Consider the following 19,970-nt stretch of genomic DNA (forward strand, 5'->3'; position numbering starts at 1 on the left):
TTCACTACTACTACAGAACGCTAACTTCTCCGAATGAAGGGAAAGGGACAGAGAGCAACACTTTGCTTTACATGAGTCACTAATGTCCTAGATACAGTCAAACATACACTGTCTATTGTAGGCATTTACAAGAGGATTGCATTCATTTCCAGTAGTTAATCATAAAAACGAAAGACTAAATTCAGAGGATGCAAGCATTTTGTCAACATTATTCACAATAATAACCATGAGCGACGTTCTACCACCACAGTCAGTGTTTCCTGGCAGCTGATGGCTGAGAGGACATGAGTATGGCCAGGGATGATGTGACTATGAGAGAAATAAGATGGCACATTTGAACACATAACAAATAAAATGATGTAAATACATGTTATCTGAGGTCATTTCAAAACTAATGGAAAACACTGCTGCAAAAGTGGGTCATACAAAATTGCATGCTAGGTAGCCTGCCTCAAGTTAAAATTGGCTCTGATCATGTTAACATATATAAATATATATAATTTATTTAAGAATGAAGGAGTATTCTGCCTTTAACAGAATGAAATAAATAATTTATTGATGTTGATTAAACTGATACATCTGCAGCTGGCCTCTTAGAAGTTCTGTTCATTGTCTCATAATACTCTGAGTTCAGATGAGTGTTAGTCGAACACTCAGTTGCTGTGGCAAATATTAATAAGGTAAGCATTGAGGTTCTATTTCATCAAGTATTTCTATGTAAGCTTTCTTATATTTGTTACTTTCAATAACAACCATCTTTCACATTTTCAAACCCTTATACTCAGTACAGGAGATGTTACAGTTTGAGAGAGATTTTTTTTTGAGCCAGGCAGGAGGTAAAAGGATTGCTCCGGTTCAGAAGGGCCCACGACCTGCCAATTTCTCGAAATGTTTCTCATTTAAACTGCAGTCAAAAGCCACATTGTTCTCCCACCTTGGAGCGGTGATAAAACTGAGTTTTCTGAGTGATAGAGGATCACTGTTGTTGTTAAACTGTTGAAATAGAAAACCAAATACTTGTCATATATGTCAGGGTGAGGTCAAATGTTTTTTTTTTCCTGTCAGGCAGAGAACTCCAGCATTTGATGTTTCAATTAGCTTAAATTGTGCTTTTAGTTCTATTTTCCAACACTATGGCAGATTAAATAGTCAATTTAAAGGAATCTTACTAAACATCTTAATCTAGTTTTACATTTGTATTGAGCACATTTTTTTCACGTGCCTTTTAAGTGTCTTTAATAAAAGAAGCTCCTTTACGTTTTTGTTCTAGCAGTGATTAGTGAAGTTCTTAAACCCTAAAATAAAACATTGGAGCTGTAACTCCATCTTGAATGAAATTAAAACTTGATTTCTGAACAGATTTGAGGAACAGCCGCCGAGATATTCAGAGAAACCAGGAATGGTTTATGGCATGTCATGTGGTGTGAGTGTTTTGGTTTATGACTCATGGATGGGTTCATAGAGAGGTCCTTGTCAGTTACATGATGGCACACTGGGTGGCTCCACAGCAATCCTTGATGATGGCTGCGCCTGACTTGGTGATGGATGGTTTGTTGGGAGGCAGCTCCAAGATTTGTCTCTTGGGCTTTGGAGGATCTTGTCATAAAAAAAAGAAAAGCAGAAGAGATCAGGTAAGAGTGAGACATTCTCTACTACGCTCTGACTGTGTTTCTTGTGCATCACTTCAAATGTTGTGACTCACTTTGTGTGACTTTGAGCTTTTTCTCCAGAGGCATCAGCTTCAGTCTGAGGAACTCAGCCATCTCTTTGTCTTCCTCTCTCTCCCTGAGAAGAAGATGACACACAATCAGTTCTCAACTTGAAAAATTGTACATTTTTTCCATCAAACATTTGTTTGCCAGATGAGCCTCTGCACTGCTTTTAGCAACATCTCTCTGTCAGCCCACAAATCCAGAGTGATTAGTTCAGACATTAATGGTCACCACAGGGTGAATCTCAATGATTTTGGTGATCTCCTGGCTTTTACTGTAGCACTGATGATCATGCATTTGGTAAAACGTATTGAAAAATGATTGGACAGTGTCATCAGATTTCAGGATAAATAGTCATAACTTGGCGATACCTTCACTTCTACATGAGCACCATCTACAGGTCAAAATGTTTTGTCTAATCCAGCGCTTCAAACATGACTTTTAATCTTTTTTCAAAAGATAGGCTTTCTGAAAAACTGAACTAAAAAAAAAGAGAAAACAAGACTCGGGCTATAGGTGGCCTTGATGATAAAGAATTATAATGATGTTAACATTTTTCTGTTTTAAAAGATAAAAATAATCCATTCTTTAAAGTCTATGTGACGGATCGCTCACTTGACATTGCTTATATAATTGTGACTTTTGATCCAACGATTCTAAACCAGCTTTGAATTGACATCTTTTAAGTTCATATCTATCAGAAAGTTATCTCTGGGTCGCACTGTGTAACTAATCTGTGGGAGCAGAGGAGGAGGAAGCAGAGAATGACGATACAAAGCTACAGTTATCAGTCTTCCTCCCACACACACACACACACACACACACACACACACACAGGCATAGCAGGCATTACTGTGATGATCAAGCGACTCTGTCCCAGTAATGATCACATTTACTCTAATGAGTCTCTTTCCTGCTGTTTCTCTTTCCTCAATCAAATACAGAAATAAATGGTGAGTAGAATTCAACACTGTCTGAGTAAAATAAAAGTAAAGCTCTCCCCTGTATAAACTGTGTGATGTGATGATGTGTGAGGACTCTACCTTAATCTCTCCACCTCAGCGTCATCAACCAGGAAATCCCTCTTCTGCACCAGTTTATGGATTTTCAGGATCAGCTCCTCTTCCCGCTGCTGGTGCTTCTTGTTTTTTTCTTTCTCTGGGGAAATGGAAGTAATAAGAAAAGTGATAAATAAAAACATTGATGGCTTGAGGGGAAAGCAGATGTAGCAAAAACCCCTAATATTATTTTTCTTACATGAAATAGAAATGCAGGTTTTGTGCATTAAGTTAGTTTTCTTTCAACTAACAGAGACAAGCTGACCTTACAGCAGAGTTAACTGGTTCTTAATCATTAAGTGATATCATCAGGAAGACCTTAATTCTTCCCACATGTATAATTTATAACAGACTTAATTATTCAAATGCTCGAGGGTTCTATTTTTGCATTCGCAGTAAGCAATCTGTAAACACAAAATCAACGGTTCTGTCTCTCTTTCCTAACCTTCACACCCCAAAACACAGCAAGAGAAACACACGAACAGCCACAACAAAGTTCCCGACACACACAAACACACAGAACACTGCAAAGGTAGGATGTCTGGCAGTGTTTGTTTCTAGGCTAGGTGAGGAAAAGGGTTTGGAAAAAATGACTGCAAACATCAGCTCTTTTCTACCATCCAGAAACAGAGTGCAGCAGTGCAGTAACAGTGTGTATCCTCCTGAGGGCAAAGCAATTAGAGGGGCGCATGGCTACAATGAATAAATCTTGATGTCAGAAGAGCAGGAAAGACACCAGAGTCTTTTTATTATGTGAATCATTGCTGGAGTTAAGTAAAGCAGTGCAAGAACTGCCAAAAAATTGCACATGATGCGGCACCAGCTCATGGGAATGTCAATGAGGGACAGTTTTGTGTCACAGTATGCAGTTTGTGTGCACAGTTATCCCAAATTAAAGAGAGTGGACAAAACTATAAGCAGGCTTCACAATAATGCAAGATAATGTCCTCTGGATTTATTGGATGCATCTTCTTAGGATATTAACATACAGTTATTAAAGTTATTTTCATACAGACAAACTAAAAGAACTGTCATGAATCCAAGTCTTAGGATGGTCATAATACATCCAGAGCTGTAACAGCAACAACAGGATATAATGTGACACATACTTGTGCTTGGTCAGTGTGACTGAAGATACCACCCTGTCCTACCTGTCTGTGTGTGTGTTTGGCCAGAACTACAGTGCTGTGATTGGGTAGGAAAACCAATAACATAAACACAGGACTTTAATCCAAGAGACTGCTATAATGTGAGTAAAAAAAACTCCACTGCTTCCTTATTATCTTAACCCAAACCGTGATCTTTTCCTAAACTTAACCTAAGTTTTGGTTTCTCAATGAAACCAAGTCCTTTGCTACATAAACATGACCAACTGAGTGGTCAATGATGTGGGGAGATCAAAGGTGGGTGGATTTCAGGGCACCAACACTTCATGGTAAGGTTGAGTAGAAGACAGTGGCAGGGGCTAAAAAGATCAAATATGAGGCCACAAGCCAATCACAGCACAGTACTAGTAGTCAATTACAGGACAGGCCTATTAGCAAATCAAAAAAATATATATATATATTTGATAAGAATAAGAAAAATAAATAAATAAAAAGACATAAAATAAAAACAATATTTATATAAAGAAATAGTAATCTTATAAATCTTAACGTATAAACGATATCAATGAAAAATATTTTTCCATAATCATTAAGCTTTTCTTCAACATGTGTTATGTGCTTTTTTTAAATTTTATTTTTGTCTTATTTTGTTAAATCATCTAAGCTTTTATGTATTTATCTTGACATTTCTTCAATGATCAAATGTATTGTTTAATTCATTCCTCTTTTTATCACCACTTTTTTTTTCTTATGGCACTTGTATGGCACTTTATTCTACTGATACAAGTGTTAAACGTCACTTTTGCTTTAGTCAGTAAGTATTCTGTGATTTATGCATTTGCTATAATTCCTGCAAAGGTATTAAGGATTGCCAGCTTTCTTTTTGTGTATCTGGAGCAGGTGGAGTTGGGGGGTTTCACTGAAGGGATTCATGACCTCACTATTTTTAAAACCAAATCAACACCACAAATTAGGCCGACAGACATTACTAGAGGCAAAAAAATGCCTTTGTGGCAAAATTTAGTAAAACAAAAGCTTCATAATAAAAGTAATTACTACAAGGGTTGTTGTTACATTATCAAGTTTTTCTTTTTTTGTACTTTTTTCTGTCTTGTCACACCTTATTACAGGGTTAAAAATAACGCCCTTTGATTGACAGGTCACTGGTTTGTCTCAAATAACAGCTGCTGATCATCCATGTGTCGTGTGTGTGTGTGTGTGTGGTAGTGTACTGTATATGTCCTTGAACACGACACCGGCCCCTCCTGCTCACAGACTCTAACACAGGATGTAAATAATCAGAGGAGTGTGTTTTGTGTGTCCTGTTGCCATGTGCCTTATTGATGCAGCGCTTCATCAGTGTGTTACTATGTATAATGCATCTGACGTCAGTGAGTCACTTCAGCACATCCTCTCTGCATTTTAGATGGAGAAAAAACTGGAAGTGAATGAGGACTTAAACCAATATTTGATTTTTATTTATTTTTTACTCTGCCTCACAAACACAGCACAGAAACACCTGGGGAGGCCAAACGAGTGTTTATTGAAATTCATTTTGGACACATTGCCAGGAAAGCTTCCCTCATCTGATTTTGCTTTCAAAGTGATGATGCATGTGTGTTTGTGTGTGTATGGTTATCTCTCCCTCATAACTCCAGCATGTGGCCGAGACTTACGATCAATCCTGCATAGTTTAGCATAATGACACTTCCTATAAATCACTGTGACGTCTGCTGAGCTTATGGGACTCTGGCGGGCTGCAGACAGAAGCACTTTCTGCCAAGAGTCCAAACAGGGATCATTGCACAATTTTTGCACACAAAGGATGAAAAAAAAAAAGATCCTGGGTGTTTTTTTCCTGATACACCTACAGCTGCTTTTCCTTCTGTTGACAGAAGACAGAAGGTGTGTGAATATGTGTTTGTACCTGGTACTGTCACAATCTGCCTCAGCTCCTGCTTTAAACTCATGATGTCTTTGCAGAGCTGAATGTCATCCATCCTAGATAAAAACGAGAAAGAGAGACAAACAGTAAATCACTGGTTTCCATCAGATTAAAAAATGACAGATTTTATTCGCTGCTTCCACTTCCACTTGAGCTGATGTTGGGCAGACTTATACTGTTTAGTAAACCCAGGAAGAAGGGAAGAATCTGCAGGATGAAACTATACAATTATTTTAAAATCATATGTCTGATGCATATTTAATGTCTCAAGGGAAAAATTATCTTGAAAGTAAAGAGAGTCATTACCTCTTTCGTATGAAGAACACACATGAAGCAACTAGGTCTGGGAGAAAAAGATTATCTGATTGGATATGTTTTAATTTTGTCATTCTAAGGCTTACAAAAAAAAAGACTGGTCTTACATGCTGTCACTTCACATGAGTCTCTGTACTTCCAAATAAACAAGCTTTAGGTTTGAACCCCTCCCTCATGCATGTTGCTATAGTGATTCCATCAGCACTTAAGAGTTTGGTGGAGTCCTATCTCCTTAATGGGGAGGAAGGAGTTTCTGCTTACCATGTTACTGATCTGGATTTGAGGATGTTAAAAGATATAAATGTTTACACTAGCTAGTCATCTCTGTAATAAAATAGTCTATTTGAAACCTTTCCAGATTTCAAATGTATGACCTATATCTAATATAGTGATAGCAAAGAGGCTATGTAAGGAAGATTAATAGTTGGAAAATACTAATAAATGCATTCTAAATTAGAGAAAACTTTAGCATAATGCCAATCAAACCATCAGGTTTAGTTTTATTCATCAATAATGCCATTATTGATGAATAAATAAGTTAATTGATTAATCAGCTACTAATGGTTGTACATTCCCTTCATAGCAAATTGAAAAATTGATTAATAGACAAATCTTTTTCACAGTTCCCTGGGCTGTGCTGTGAAATCCGCTCTGAATGTGTCATTAGGAACTCACAGCCTCAGGCTCAGATGTGTTTTACACCAGGAGTGTGCGCAGAATTAAAACATGCAACATAAATCCATCCACGCTGCTCTGTGAGCCTCCTGCAGCCCCGATATGTCACCCACAGGGCCTCAACATTTTCCCCTCGTCTTCCCTAAATCCAAGTCTCTGTCTCTCTCTGCGGAGCACTGACAGCTACCACGGACTTAATTCTCCCTGTGATAGATCAGGCCGGTGACTCATCCATAGCCTCCTCCTCCTCCTCCCTCTGTGTTTAGCACTGTTGCTCCGTTTTACACCTCCCCCTTTTTCTTCTCTCACCCTTGACCCCTCCCTTCAGCTTCTTTCACTCCATCTGTCTGTTTCTCTCCCTCATTCTGTTTTGTGTTTCACTTTCCAGTGAAATATGTATTTCAGCAGCTTCTGCTCTCTGATGATCCATCTGTGCGTATACATGCGAGTGTGTTTATTCTATGTTTTGAGCCACACAGAGCCTGACAACAGAGACGTAAGCAATAAGCAGTAGCAGCCTAATGAAGCTTATCATGAAGGCGTGTGAACTAACATTAGCAACTGTGTGAATTCCCGAAGATGTGTATCGGCTTCAGCCCACTTCTCAGGCGTCACACTGCAGATGTTAGGTGTGTAATGACCCTGAAGAAGCACTGCTCAGTTCAGTGGTGTACAGTGGTAATTTCATGCAGTCTTGATTCTGAAAAGTAAACAGTGCAGAGAGGGGCTTGCATTCCTCTTTTAAAACAGTTTATGAATGTGCAATATTTCACATTTTATATAAAGCTAAGTTATATTTTTTCTTGGTTCACGTAAAGTAGTTTTCAAAGCATCTTGTGTGTGTAACAAAAAAGCAAACACTTTATAACAATGGCAAGTGATGGTGTCAGATAAAGCAAACATTAAATGACAGAATGCTGATTTGGATCTCTTGTGTAAAGTTCCTATATGCTCATATTCTATATAATTCAGCTAAATAAAATGTATATATTAGTTGTTAGCATTCAACTTTTAAAATACATTGAAGAAATCTAGGTCAGATTGTTCTAAGGTGTTGGAAATAATCGTTAGCTCCAGTCTTAGCCTGTATTCGGCTACAGGAAAAGACCCCAGAATGCTACATTTCCAAATAAAGTATTATACTCTGTGTTTTGATTCTTTCTGATTCATCCACCACGTTTTTATTTTGCTCAAAAAATGAAGACAGGGGCGCTGGTGGCGCGGTGGTTAGTGCGCGCGCCCCATGTATGGAGGCTATATTCCTCAAAGCGGGCGGCAGAGGTTTGAATCCAGCCAGTGGCTCCTTTCCCACAGATCATTCCCTACTCTCTTTCTCCCTGATTTCCAGCTCTATCTACTGTCCTATCTCTCCATTAAAGGCACAAAAAAAGCCCAAAAATAAATCTTAAAAAATAAAAAAAATGCAGACACAACATTCCTAAGAAAAAGACAGCAAAGGAATGGTTCAGTCAGAGAGGATTTAGCATGTCATCCCAAACATCTCTCTATAATCCTCAAAGCTAATGTTGATGAGGAGACACGATGACTCATTCAGCTGCTGTTGGCATGTCCAGCCCTCTGCATAATCAATGGGAAAATGTCTGCCTCTCTCAGTATTTGGCCACCATATAGTTATATCACAGGAGACACACTTTTCAGTGCGTCATGAGAGTGTCCACTGTGTCACGACAACCTAGAGGACCTGATTATCAGCTCAAGGGCAGCAGTATGACTTCAATCTTTGCAACACTCTTTTAAGTTTCATTTTGACAAAATGCAAAATTCAAAGTTCAGGAACTCACATGAAGCGCAGCTCCGACTCTCGGCGTACCAGGACCTCTCGCAGGCGCTGGATACGAGTCATCTCTACCTCGAGCTCCTCTGGAGCCATGGTGCTCTCTGCCATGGACACATCTGAATGACCTGAGGTGACAGAGATGAGAAAAAATGTATAAGGAGGGTTACAAATGTTAAAGAAAAGGGAGACTTTAAAGCAGGAGACGGGGCGCCAATAACCCAGCGGACCACGTAGGCTATAGTCCACGCCGCAGCGTCTGTGGGTTCCAATCCGACATCGGACCGTTGCTGCATGTCATCCTCAACTTTCTACTCAAAACATTTCCAGTTTCTCTTTAGCTGACCTATGCAAATATATATAGTGTATATATATGTATAGATATAACTTCTTCTTCTCTATAAAAAGCAGGAGGTATTTGGATTGTTTTTCTCCACAAGGAGAGATATGTTTGAAACACGTTACCCCCTTCTCTTCCCATTACACTGTGCTTATAAGACTGCACCACTTTAAGGGGTTTAAATTACAGAGACATAACTACACATGACCAAATTACAGATTCCTAAGTCACATTCGATTCTCATTTGAGATATTCGTCCTTATCTTTTTATGGCATATACTTTCAAATGCTCCTTATTTCTCTTGGTGTCACATTCTTGACTCACAAATGTATCACCTCGTCATCCCATGACACTGTAACTGACAGCAGCCAAGAAAGTGCTATTTACAAAGAAAGCGGCATGTGTTGATGAGATGTGGTGAAGTCACAGCAGTGCTGCAGGCGCAAATGATTGTTTTCCATCAAGAGGCTTCAATAGCTGATGATGTGGAAAAAGTGTGTGACATTAAGATCAGAAAATCAAGAACTCAGTATGTAATACAGAAACTCCAAGATCCATTTTTCCAAGGAGAATGTTAGCGTGGAGCTCCTCGCATGGATCAATAAGCAGCTGTGGCTTCTTGCTGATTTGGTTGTTCCAACTTTGACCACTGACCTCAGGCTCTCTGCATCAACCACTAAACACTTACTACGCTGATCACACGCTTACCAATCTTGTCAAACACTTTGCTACATTGATTAATGCACTGGCCATTGTAAATGCTGAAGCTTTTTCAACAGGCAGACCTTTAAAACATCTTGCAACATACAGGCAACAGTGCTGGCAGATCATGATTCATTTGTAAAAATATACTCCACTGATTAAAAAGGTCAAAGATAAGCAGGTTTTACTGATTTTCTTCATTTCAAGATCGTTGGTAGAGTTCAGTTGGTCAACATACGTGTGACTTTCAAAACAATTTTAAAATCTAATGTGGCTCTGTAAGGATCTTTACCAAGTTTGAGATAATACTGAAACTGAGGTGACGTTAGGGTTATCTCACTGCTTGTAATTACACTTTTTTAAAGTGATAACCCGTTTTTAAAAACTGGGGTTCTGGTGTTTGACAGATAAAGCAGTTGAATTAATGGAAGTGTAAGGTTCAGGGTTTTGGGCGTAACCCATCCAATGCTTAAACATCTTTGCCTCGACTGACGTGATAAAATGTTCATATCATACACCGTCTAAGGTAATGTCTTCAAAGTCTCTTTTCATCCTCACAAACAGCCATATACTCAAAGATACAACTATTTCAATTTTACACAATGGAACCAGAGATTGATGTTATTTTTGCTTAAACTGACTCAAATGTGATGTGATATTTAACAAATATGTACTGTATACATTTTGATACACTATTGTCCATTAAAAGAGTCGCTGATGTCTGATATTTTTCCTTTTCATTCTGTCAAGGTATTTCTTTCTAACCTGTCTACAAATGATACAAGCATTGTTCACAGGTTCTAACAAACAAAAACGACTATTTAATCTTAAATCCGGAGCTGTTGAATATAATCCACAACATGACACACATCATTAGAGGGCTGGATCAGCTCTTCGTCCTCCTGCAGAAACATAAACTGTAGTTTGTGACTGTGTTACTTTTCCTGGCTGCTTGCTGAGGACAGAGCTGACTCACCACAGCAGACAGAAGTCTGCACAGTAGGGCTCACTTTGTTTGTGCATCACTGATATTGAATCATCACACGAACTTGTCTGCTGACAAAAGACGCTGACGCCGAAATCAGACTTTATGTCACAGACCTGTAACACGATGCAAAACACAGCAGGAGCTTAAGCTTAACAATTTAAGTATTTTTCTGTATCCCCTTTGATTCTATGTATGTCTCTTTGCACGCTTCTCTGTGTTACCCAGCCATGTGAGAGCCATCAATAAGACCAAGCTGCATTGAGTCTGGTGTGAAAAGAGAATGTCTTAACAGCTCCCTCTGATCTGAACAAGCTGCTCACACATACGTACACACATTTACAAGAGATGAACAGCATTGATACTTTCTAATTAAAAGCAGCGAGTTCACCAGGGACAGGTGAGTTTATCACCTCAGTTTCAAGCCAACGCAAGAAACACTGCTCCAAACAGCACTTGCAAATGTAAACCAGTGTCCTTACAAGCATAATTAATCATCTTAAATTAGCCCTGTTTCATTTAAAGAACACTAAACAAACACCACTGCACTAGTGGATGATGATTTAATGAGGATTAAGCCTGGAGTGTCTGTATCATGCCTGGTGGGACAGCCACACAGGGCTTGCCGACAGAGAGATGTCAGCATCTGTATGACACCCAATCCAGATGCCCTGACACATCCTGCAGTCACATATACAGTACACCGCTGCTGATGCTGCTGTTGTTACTGCTGCCTTTGAACGCCATCAAAAGAGTGACCACAGACTTCAAAAAACAGGCCGGATTTATCTTTGTTTTACAAAAAGAGAGATGTTTCACTCCACATTACCAATGTGTTGTTTCATGGCTGTATGTATTTGTGTTACAGAGAGAGAGAGAGAGAGAGAGAGGGAGAGAGAGAGGGAGAGTGCAATGATTAGATCTGTCTAAAAATAACTGCTGATTATTTCTCTTCTTCTCTGACTTGATCTGGAAGTTTATTCACCCCCTGCACTCCAGTAATGAGCAATCCTCAGTGGCATCACCAACTAGGACACATCTTAAAGGACGTGATCACTTTGTTGCGTCCGTCAACACATGCGTCATTCAGCTCCCTCTATCACTTTTTTGATCAGAGGGCAAATAATAGAGGCATCAAATAAAATGGATCCTCTGCTAGTAATGTGTATATGTTGTAGTTTTGACAGATAACTAATCCAAGAAGTAATCTGACAGAAAACGTATTACAAATTAATATGCTTCTGTAAAATACAAAAAAAAAAAAAAAAAAAGATTCCAATCTCTCCAACATGAGAATTTGCTGCTGCTCTATATCACCGTAAAATGGATATACGAGGGTTTAGTACATTGCTTGATCAAGTTGCAGTTTAAGTATGTTTCAAATGTGCTATGTTGCATGTTTGGGTGGTCAACTGAGTCACCAAAACAACAATTGTTATTGCAGCTCTTTATACAATAAATATCATAGATATATGGCAAATATCAGGACATTAAACTCAGTGGCTCAAAAGTTGAACATGTTCACTTTAACTGGAACTGTGTTCTTCTGCTTTTTTTTTGTGATAGCCTCTTGTAAAATCTGCATTTAAATACCATTAGTTTGATTTAGACAATGTAGAGAAATGTAGATCATGGCATTTTCTCTCTCTCAGAGCAAAGGACCATGGGATTGACTCATACCCTCTAATGCTGCTTCTGCATAACCTCAGACTGTAACAAACCACCACAAGTTTTCACATGCCCTGGGCTGGCTGTATTTGTTTTAGCATAGTCCTCACCCCATAATTCATTCACAAACCCGTGTGATACCGTGCATGTGGGGAGAATTTATGGGCCTTTTTTTTAAGCACAAAGGGAGCGTTATTGATACATCCAAAACCTCTGTGAGTCACGCTTTAACCATTTCACTGCTAGCTCCTCACCGGGTTTATATACAGACTAAAACAAAGGTCGGACAAAAGGCTACTGGTGCGATAATGACATGCTATCTGTAACCAGCAGACGGTAAAACAACCTCATATTTGATGCATGGCGCTAACCTTTGTCCGTTGTCCATGCAGTTTCCGACACGGCGCCGTAGCTCCTGAGCGCTCGCTCGGTGTCCGAAATAGATTTCTTCAGCTCCATATCGGTGCCCAAAGACATAAACTATAAGATATAGAGTCTTTCAACTATCTACACGTGTCCTCTCTTGTACGTCCGTCCAGATAACTCAGTTTCACCCGGTAACAAGGCTCCAGCGACCCGAGACGTAGAGCATCTTTATTCAAGCTTTCAAGTCCCTCGACGGGTGGATGGAGGTGAGGATGTAGGGAGCATGCGCAGTGCGGGCGGGGATGAGAGGACTTGGGAGACACCCACTGGCAACGACGTACGTTAAAAATAACACATAGGTACACAGATACTCTGAAGTTTTATACTGACAGCCCTTCCTAGAATTTTGTTTTCATAATGCCAATGTTCTCCCTGGATATTCTTCATGTAGGCTATTTATTATCAATGAAGTAATGTGAAATCTAGCAGGGGGTGATTCTTTAAGCATTATCTCTCTGAAGTATCACTGTTTGTTATTTGGCAGACAGACATAACCAACTGTTTAGTGGCATGTGTTTCAAGGGGTTCTGGTTTCATTGGTAAAAATAAACGGATGCCATCTGCTTGTCTGTTTCAGATTTTTTTTAAGGTGCCTGAAGCGATGTTTTTGAAGTCTTTGAGGCAGGGGGAGATAGAATAAGGAAAACTAAAATGAAAATGAAAACAAAGGCTGCAGAAAAAAGGTCTTCCACAGCAGTGAGGAATTTCAGAGTACAAGTTGTGCTCAATATATTCCCACAAGAGATTGAGACGGAGTTGCATTTGCATGTAAACACAGAATAGTATATCTGTCTCAGCAAGATCCACAGTATACAAATCTGACAGCATAACAGAAGCCTGCTTGTGATATTTCAATAAATAATATATGGGTCTGTTGTTAAATATAAAACATGTTTTTTATTGTAATATGTCCACTATCCATGCTTCTCAGCATTTTGTACAAGTTTACTTATACCAGATTTATCTTGTGTCACTATCACTGAAAACTGAATAAACAGGCACACATGAAATCAATTGGATGTTTTTAATTTATTCAACAATAAATATTAATTCTCTCTACTACAGTTAATGCAACTAAAGTGCAAAATGTGAGCAAATCATTTCTTCAACACAATAAAGTCAACAGCATTGATCATATTAGTTATTTGTTATATTAAAATAGGTCAATAATTGCAACAGAGTTTTCAGAGGGTGATGAAATATACCCAGTTCACTTGCTGATATGAACAAATGGTTAACTGATATGATTTCTAATTTCCAGTGTACAACATAGCATATCAATTATAATTAGAAACAAACACTCTCCTATCTACAATAACATCAAGTAATTGAACAAATGCAATTTAAAGGTGTCTAATGAAAGGGAACAAAACATTACATATACTACAAACAGAACAGAATGATGTCAGGTTTGTGAGACTGATCAAATATATTAGCATATACGAGTTAAAAAATATTACAGTCAATTACAGTTCAGACCAATTACTTAAAAAAACTGAAAAAAAACATCTCTCCCCAGGTATGTCAGTGACTGACGGAAACACAGTAAATAAAAAGGCTTTTTTGTCAATAATTGCCTGAGAAATCATTTGCCCTGAACTTTTAAATTCTTCAGTGAGCTCTTAAACTGATCTCTACTCCATTACAAAGTGAACTCTTCCTGTCAGAGGGGTCTGACATTTACATTTCAAGAATCAACGCAAGTGAGAAAAACACATGACAACTATCTAATTTAGGGGTCAAATCAACAAAACGTAAAGGACAGTGTTTAAAACTTAAAAACGGTGCAAAGAGACAGCATTCAACAATTTGATATTGACATAAAGCATGAAAAGAAGAAGGCAGCATTTCCACTTTCAAGTTATTGGATGTTTGAGGAAACCTTTATGGATCAACTCATAGCGATCCTCAGTAGTATCACATTTTCACAACATTCAGATGTAAAAGGGATATGAGTTTAATTCTGTAAATTAAATGTTTACGTACTGATATGTTTTAATGTTTTTGTTTTATAATAAACACTTCATTTCCTGTCTTCTCTTCTTAGCCCTTAGTGTATAAAGTACATTCCTATAAATTAATAACAGAAAGACTTATTATAGATTCGGTTCTACACTGTCTAGAAAAGAACAGATACAGGTCACCGTGTCCTTTTGTATTTGTATAACTGGAAGCAGACCGATAGTCCTTAGAGATCAAGCATTCTGATTCAGTCACACATAACAGTATAATCACATTTTGTAATAAAGAGCAGGTGATATTCAAATAGCTTTAAATGTACCAAACTTGTTGAGGTTTTAAAACTCAAGCTAATATTGTAGCTGCCTGTACACATTGTGGACATACATATTCCCCTCTCTCACTCCAGTTTTGCATACTGATGTCAAGCATAGGAATGTGGAGCATTCATGCAACAACGCCGCTTCTGTACCAGGTAAGGAAGTCCTTACAAATCAATGCAACAACATTTAACATGGTCCAGTCAAATAATGAAACTCTGTGTTTCTAAATGAGAGAACACAAGAAAGCATTTATGACACAAACAACAAGGGAACCTAACAAGAAATTCCTCATGATGACGACTTACTGTGGAATAGAGTCAGAGGACTTAATTACATTTTCTCACAGAGATGTGCTGTATAAATATCAAAAAGATATGTTAAATCCATTCCAGCTGCTGGAAACTGTTTTCTGATCTATCTTACAGCGTCATAAGGAAGCACATTCTTATTTAACCCAGAGGACTTAACTGAAACCCTGACAGTGATAGATCAACATCAGCCTCTGGCATGACTGCACTACAACAGCTGTCTGTTGTTCAGGCTTGTTCTGCTTACATCTTGTCCCCCTCCATTACACAATGACTCACTTCACTTCTGAGCAGGTTTAGATGCTACAATTGCCTCTTTGGGAGCATCCATCTTTTCCTTGGAGTTTGAGTTCTCCTTTGTGGATTCTGCTTCACTCTCTTCAGGAGGGAACAACCATGCTAAAGCAGCACCAGCTGTGCCATCACCGCTCTGACGAGAAAAGCAAAGAAAGATGGCCCATACAAACGCACAGCAGCCGGTGAAGGTGGTCCGCACATACAGAGGCACCAACGCAAAGTTCAGAAACTAAGAGGGACACACAAACAAGTCCATGTTAGTACACCAGCTCATAATTTAACTGTAAACTGTTTGTGCTATATTTTTTGACAATTATACTTATGCAAGTTTTGTTGTTATGTTCATTAAAGTGACTATACTCCAATGATAATATACCACAGCTGTGGTTTGGTCATAGGCACAGAGATGCAGGCTGAGTACCAAATAAAATCATTGTTAACATTTGCTGATATTCAGTACAGACGCTGTACTGTAAGTGAAACTAGTTCCTCAACTTTAAAGCAACTGGACTGTTGTCAAGGGAAACAAACATTTTCAAGCGCATGCTACGTTGTGTATGTCTACATGTTTCTGCACACCAGCTACTTTGAAATTTGTAAATTGATCTGATTCATCATGCAACCAGTGGAATTGTAAAGTGGCCACAGTTGCACAAAGCTGGCTGTATTTTACAGGTACCAGCTTGATCAATCAAGTCAAAGTGCTTGATTGATCAAAGTGCAGAGTGCTTTTGTCGGGTCGATATTATCTTTTTCTGTCTTGTCATGGTTTGGAAACCTCTCTGAGAAGAACAGAAACTCTCTGAACCAGATTGTGAAGTGGTCCAGTAAGCTGATTGGAGAGCAACAGCTCAGTCTAGAGACCTTGTACAAGAGACAGTTGGAGTGGATAACCAGCTCCATCCTCAACGATGAGTCCCACCCTCTGCATTGTGAGCTTCAGCTTCTTCCTGCTGGACAAAGACTTTTAGTTCCAAAGTGCAGAACAAAGCGCTATAAGAGCAACTTTGTTCCAGCAGCCATTATTAAGTGGAACAAGTCGTAGGATATCTGTATGTATCATGTTTTGTTTTTGATTTACTCTTCTTCTTTTTCCTCTTTGCTGCTTGATGTGGTTGTTGGAAGTTTCATGAAGGTCTTGTATGTAGGGACAGAGATAGCAGGCTGGGAAGATAATGGCATGCTTCTAGTTTATTATTTTCTTATCAGTTTTAATGTTTTACGGTCTGCAACTTTTACAGATCAACTTGTCTAACAATTTTTTTTATCGGAATCTGCACAATTTTGCACTTTACCCATGTACCATGCATTTGCACTTTGTATGTGTTATGTATTGTCTGTGTTATATTAAGTATATTTGACTCTCCCTGCAGCCAAATTAACCTGAAAGACCTTTTCTGTCTTGTTATCTACCAGTAGAATATTCAGGACACGTGATACTGTAAAAAGAGAAAAGTCACAGTAATGTTATATTATACTGTTCTATACATATTAGAGCTAATATAATACCGCTTGTCCAATCAAAGTAATCGGTTGGAACTGACTGTTTTATGGGGGTGCTCTACTGGTGTACCTTTCAAACTTCGTCATACTGCAAAATACCAATATCTAGTATGGTGTGTGTGTGTGTGTGTGTGTGTGTGTGTGTGTGTGTGTGTGTGTGTGTGTGTGTGTGTGTGTGTGTGTATATATATATATATATATATATATATATAATAGTGACTTTTTCATATTATAACAGTTATTGAAAAGAGCAGAAATTGTAATAGAGGAGATAATCTATACTAAAATGTCCATACATCATGAAGATGTGAGCTTAAATGTAATGTTTATTAGTGTGAGTATTTGAGCTTAGACTTACTTCACCGTGCATTTATTCCAAAAGTTAAGAATTAAAATTTGAACCCTAAAAATACATTTATATTTACCTGCATAAAAGGCCAGAACATTAGCCCCGTCTGAAAAGAGAAACAGACACAAAGAAAATCAATCATTTGTAGACACACAAAATATAAGAACACCTCTACAGACACAGCTGAAACCTTTGTGGACAAAAATTAACTTTGTCTTTAACTCTTTGGACTAAGAGGCATGTGACATCAGAGCTAGATAACTTCATCAGCAGAGTCCTCAGTATGGCTCTCCTAAAAGCAAATCAAAAATAATAACTTTTCATACTTAAAATTGTAGGTATACAGTGCTGTAAACTGTCTACAAATACATTGATGGAGTAAAGGGTAACTGTCAGAATATATCACAGATGTCACCATATTTCAGTGCAAGATGTTAGCAAGGGGAAAAGCCTGTGTAAGCTCCTACTCCTCACTTTATAAGTGTTCAGGAATTTTTCTCTCCAGTCTTCTGTTATGTCATCTTTGCCCTCCAAGAAGCTGACACCTGGGTGACAAACAAAAAGGATGTCAGTTCACTCTGTGACTGTCAACTGGAAATTGATTTGACTGATTAAGATTTCATAGACAGTGTTAGAATCAGAATGAGATTTTTTTTTTATTGCCAAGTATATTTACACATACACATGTGAATAGACTGTCTAGACCCCATGAACACAGTTTGTATGTATTTCTTGATGATGAGGAAGAATGATCACTTTGGTAATGTCATGACATGATTTAAAAAGATAGTGGTCAAACAAAATGTAAACCGTCTCTTAAAGTAGCCTACAAAAACACAATGTATTATTATAATGTGTTTCTGATTTAGGAGATATGGCCCTCTGCAATCTAATCTGCTTTTGCTTGTTTATCCACATTCCAGTTATTGTAATTGAAAAGAAGGTTCACCTTTATCACAAACTAAAGCTGTTAACACTTTAAATGATAGAAAATGTTCAGAAAGCATTAAAGTCACTAACCAAAACCCCCCATTTAGATTGGATTAGATTAGATTCAACTTTATTGTCATTGTGCAGAGTACAAGTACAGAGACTACGAAATGTATTTGGCGTTCTAACCAAAAAAAAAGTGCAAAAGAGCAACAAAGGTGCAGTACAAACATGAAGAGGCATAAAGTGCAATATGGTAGTAAGTTAACACGGTAAGCTGGTGCAGAGAATACAGATAAGACTGGTATATTATAGAGCAGCAATGGTGGATATAAGATAGTTACAGTATAAACAATATTCACAGTATGGACATTATAAACAATCGATTCGACAGTCGATTCCAACACTGTCTTCAAACGGAGCCACTCTGCTAAGTCTTTCATATGACCTCCAACAGGACAGCGACTGCTGATAGTAACATAGAAGAAACCGAGAGGACTTGGGTCAAGTTAGGAATTGACAGACGTGACCTGTTGTTAACTATTAACTACCCGGCAGGCTTTTGACGGGATATAAGGAAGCAAGGGCCGGCTGTCAGCAACCGTCCTATACGGCCCACCGACCTGTGTAGAACACGCTGGTAGCCAGGGGCGCCGCTGTGGTCTGGTCCAACAACAGCTTCCTCATCACCATCCCGGCAGAATTCCCGGGAAACCTTCGCTCCAGGAACCGCATCCAGAAGAAATTGAAGTTGCCATGGAAACTGAACGCGACCACGGCAACGTTCCGTGTGTGCCTCCAGTCCAGCTGCTCCCTGTGGGAGAACCACTGGTGGACGAAGTCCCCTCCAGCGAACAGACCGCCGTACAGAGTCACGTTGGTGACCCACGGGAAACGTCGGACATGTCGAAGAAACGCCGTTCGCATTTTTATATATGTTATGTTTCTTTAGCGTTAGCAAAATATTATACTTAGCTTTATTTTTTTAGTAAAAAACCTAGCCAAAAATTACAGGCGTCATCTCCGTGGCATCACTAATACTGAACTTTTCCCTCCAGTTACGATGAAACATGCGTGTAAAGCTTATCAACAGTAAAGGGTAAATCTTTCTCGCATAAAGAGCCTTAAAACGTTACACAATATAAGACAGGATACTTGCACGTCCTGCACCGACCGACAGTGGACTGCGAGTCCACCGCTGCCCGCGTCCCTTCATCCTGCGTGGAATCACTACGCCCCCTTTACGTAAAAAGTCACCGCAGTGTACAGCTGAAGGGCGGAGCAAAAATGAATACCATTAGCAACCATAGTAGCTCTGAACGTTCTGGAATCCATAGTAGCTCTGGAGGTTCTAGAATCCATAGTAGCTCTGGGGGTTCTGGAATTCTCAGACTGAGATGACCGGGGTTCATGTTAAAACATACGAGCAGTGTTTTTGAATGGCATCATTCCTCAAATCCTTTTTTCATTTAAAGTGGTGAACTCTGACAATCGTGGCGGTTCTAGACCACTTTCACTGAGGGGGGCCAAGCTGGGGCAAGTTGTTTTGTCAGAGGGGAAAATCAAACCCAGG

General features: G+C 38.8%; 1 protein-coding gene across 2 annotated transcripts; it reads right to left on the reverse strand.

The window, feature by feature from the left end:
• Positions 1 to 826: 826 nt before the first annotated feature.
• On the reverse strand, positions 827 to 19,612 carry bmerb1 (bMERB domain containing 1). Of its 2 annotated transcripts, XM_065953632.1 has the most exons (7): positions 19,021 to 19,612; positions 16,855 to 16,866; positions 8,614 to 8,725; positions 5,804 to 5,877; positions 2,756 to 2,870; positions 1,703 to 1,785; positions 827 to 1,596 (listed from the first exon to the last, which is right to left on the reverse strand). In XM_065953632.1, the coding sequence occupies exons 1-7, from the start codon at positions 19,322 to 19,324 to the stop codon at positions 1,478 to 1,480; spliced, it is 819 nt and encodes a 272-aa protein (XP_065809704.1). In that variant the 5' UTR covers positions 19,325 to 19,612; the 3' UTR covers positions 827 to 1,477. The 2 variants fall into 2 exon arrangements, with proteins under 2 accessions (XP_065809704.1, XP_020508974.1); XM_020653318.2 differs by lacking the exons at positions 16,855 to 16,866; positions 19,021 to 19,612 and adding an exon at positions 12,674 to 12,955 and having other exon boundaries at positions 8,614 to 8,734.
• Between the last annotated feature and the right edge of the window lie 358 nt (positions 19,613 to 19,970).

The sequence above is a fragment of the Labrus bergylta genome, chromosome 1, assembly GCF_963930695.1.
Source record: "Labrus bergylta chromosome 1, fLabBer1.1, whole genome shotgun sequence".
Lineage (NCBI taxonomy): Eukaryota > Metazoa > Chordata > Actinopteri > Labriformes > Labridae > Labrus > Labrus bergylta.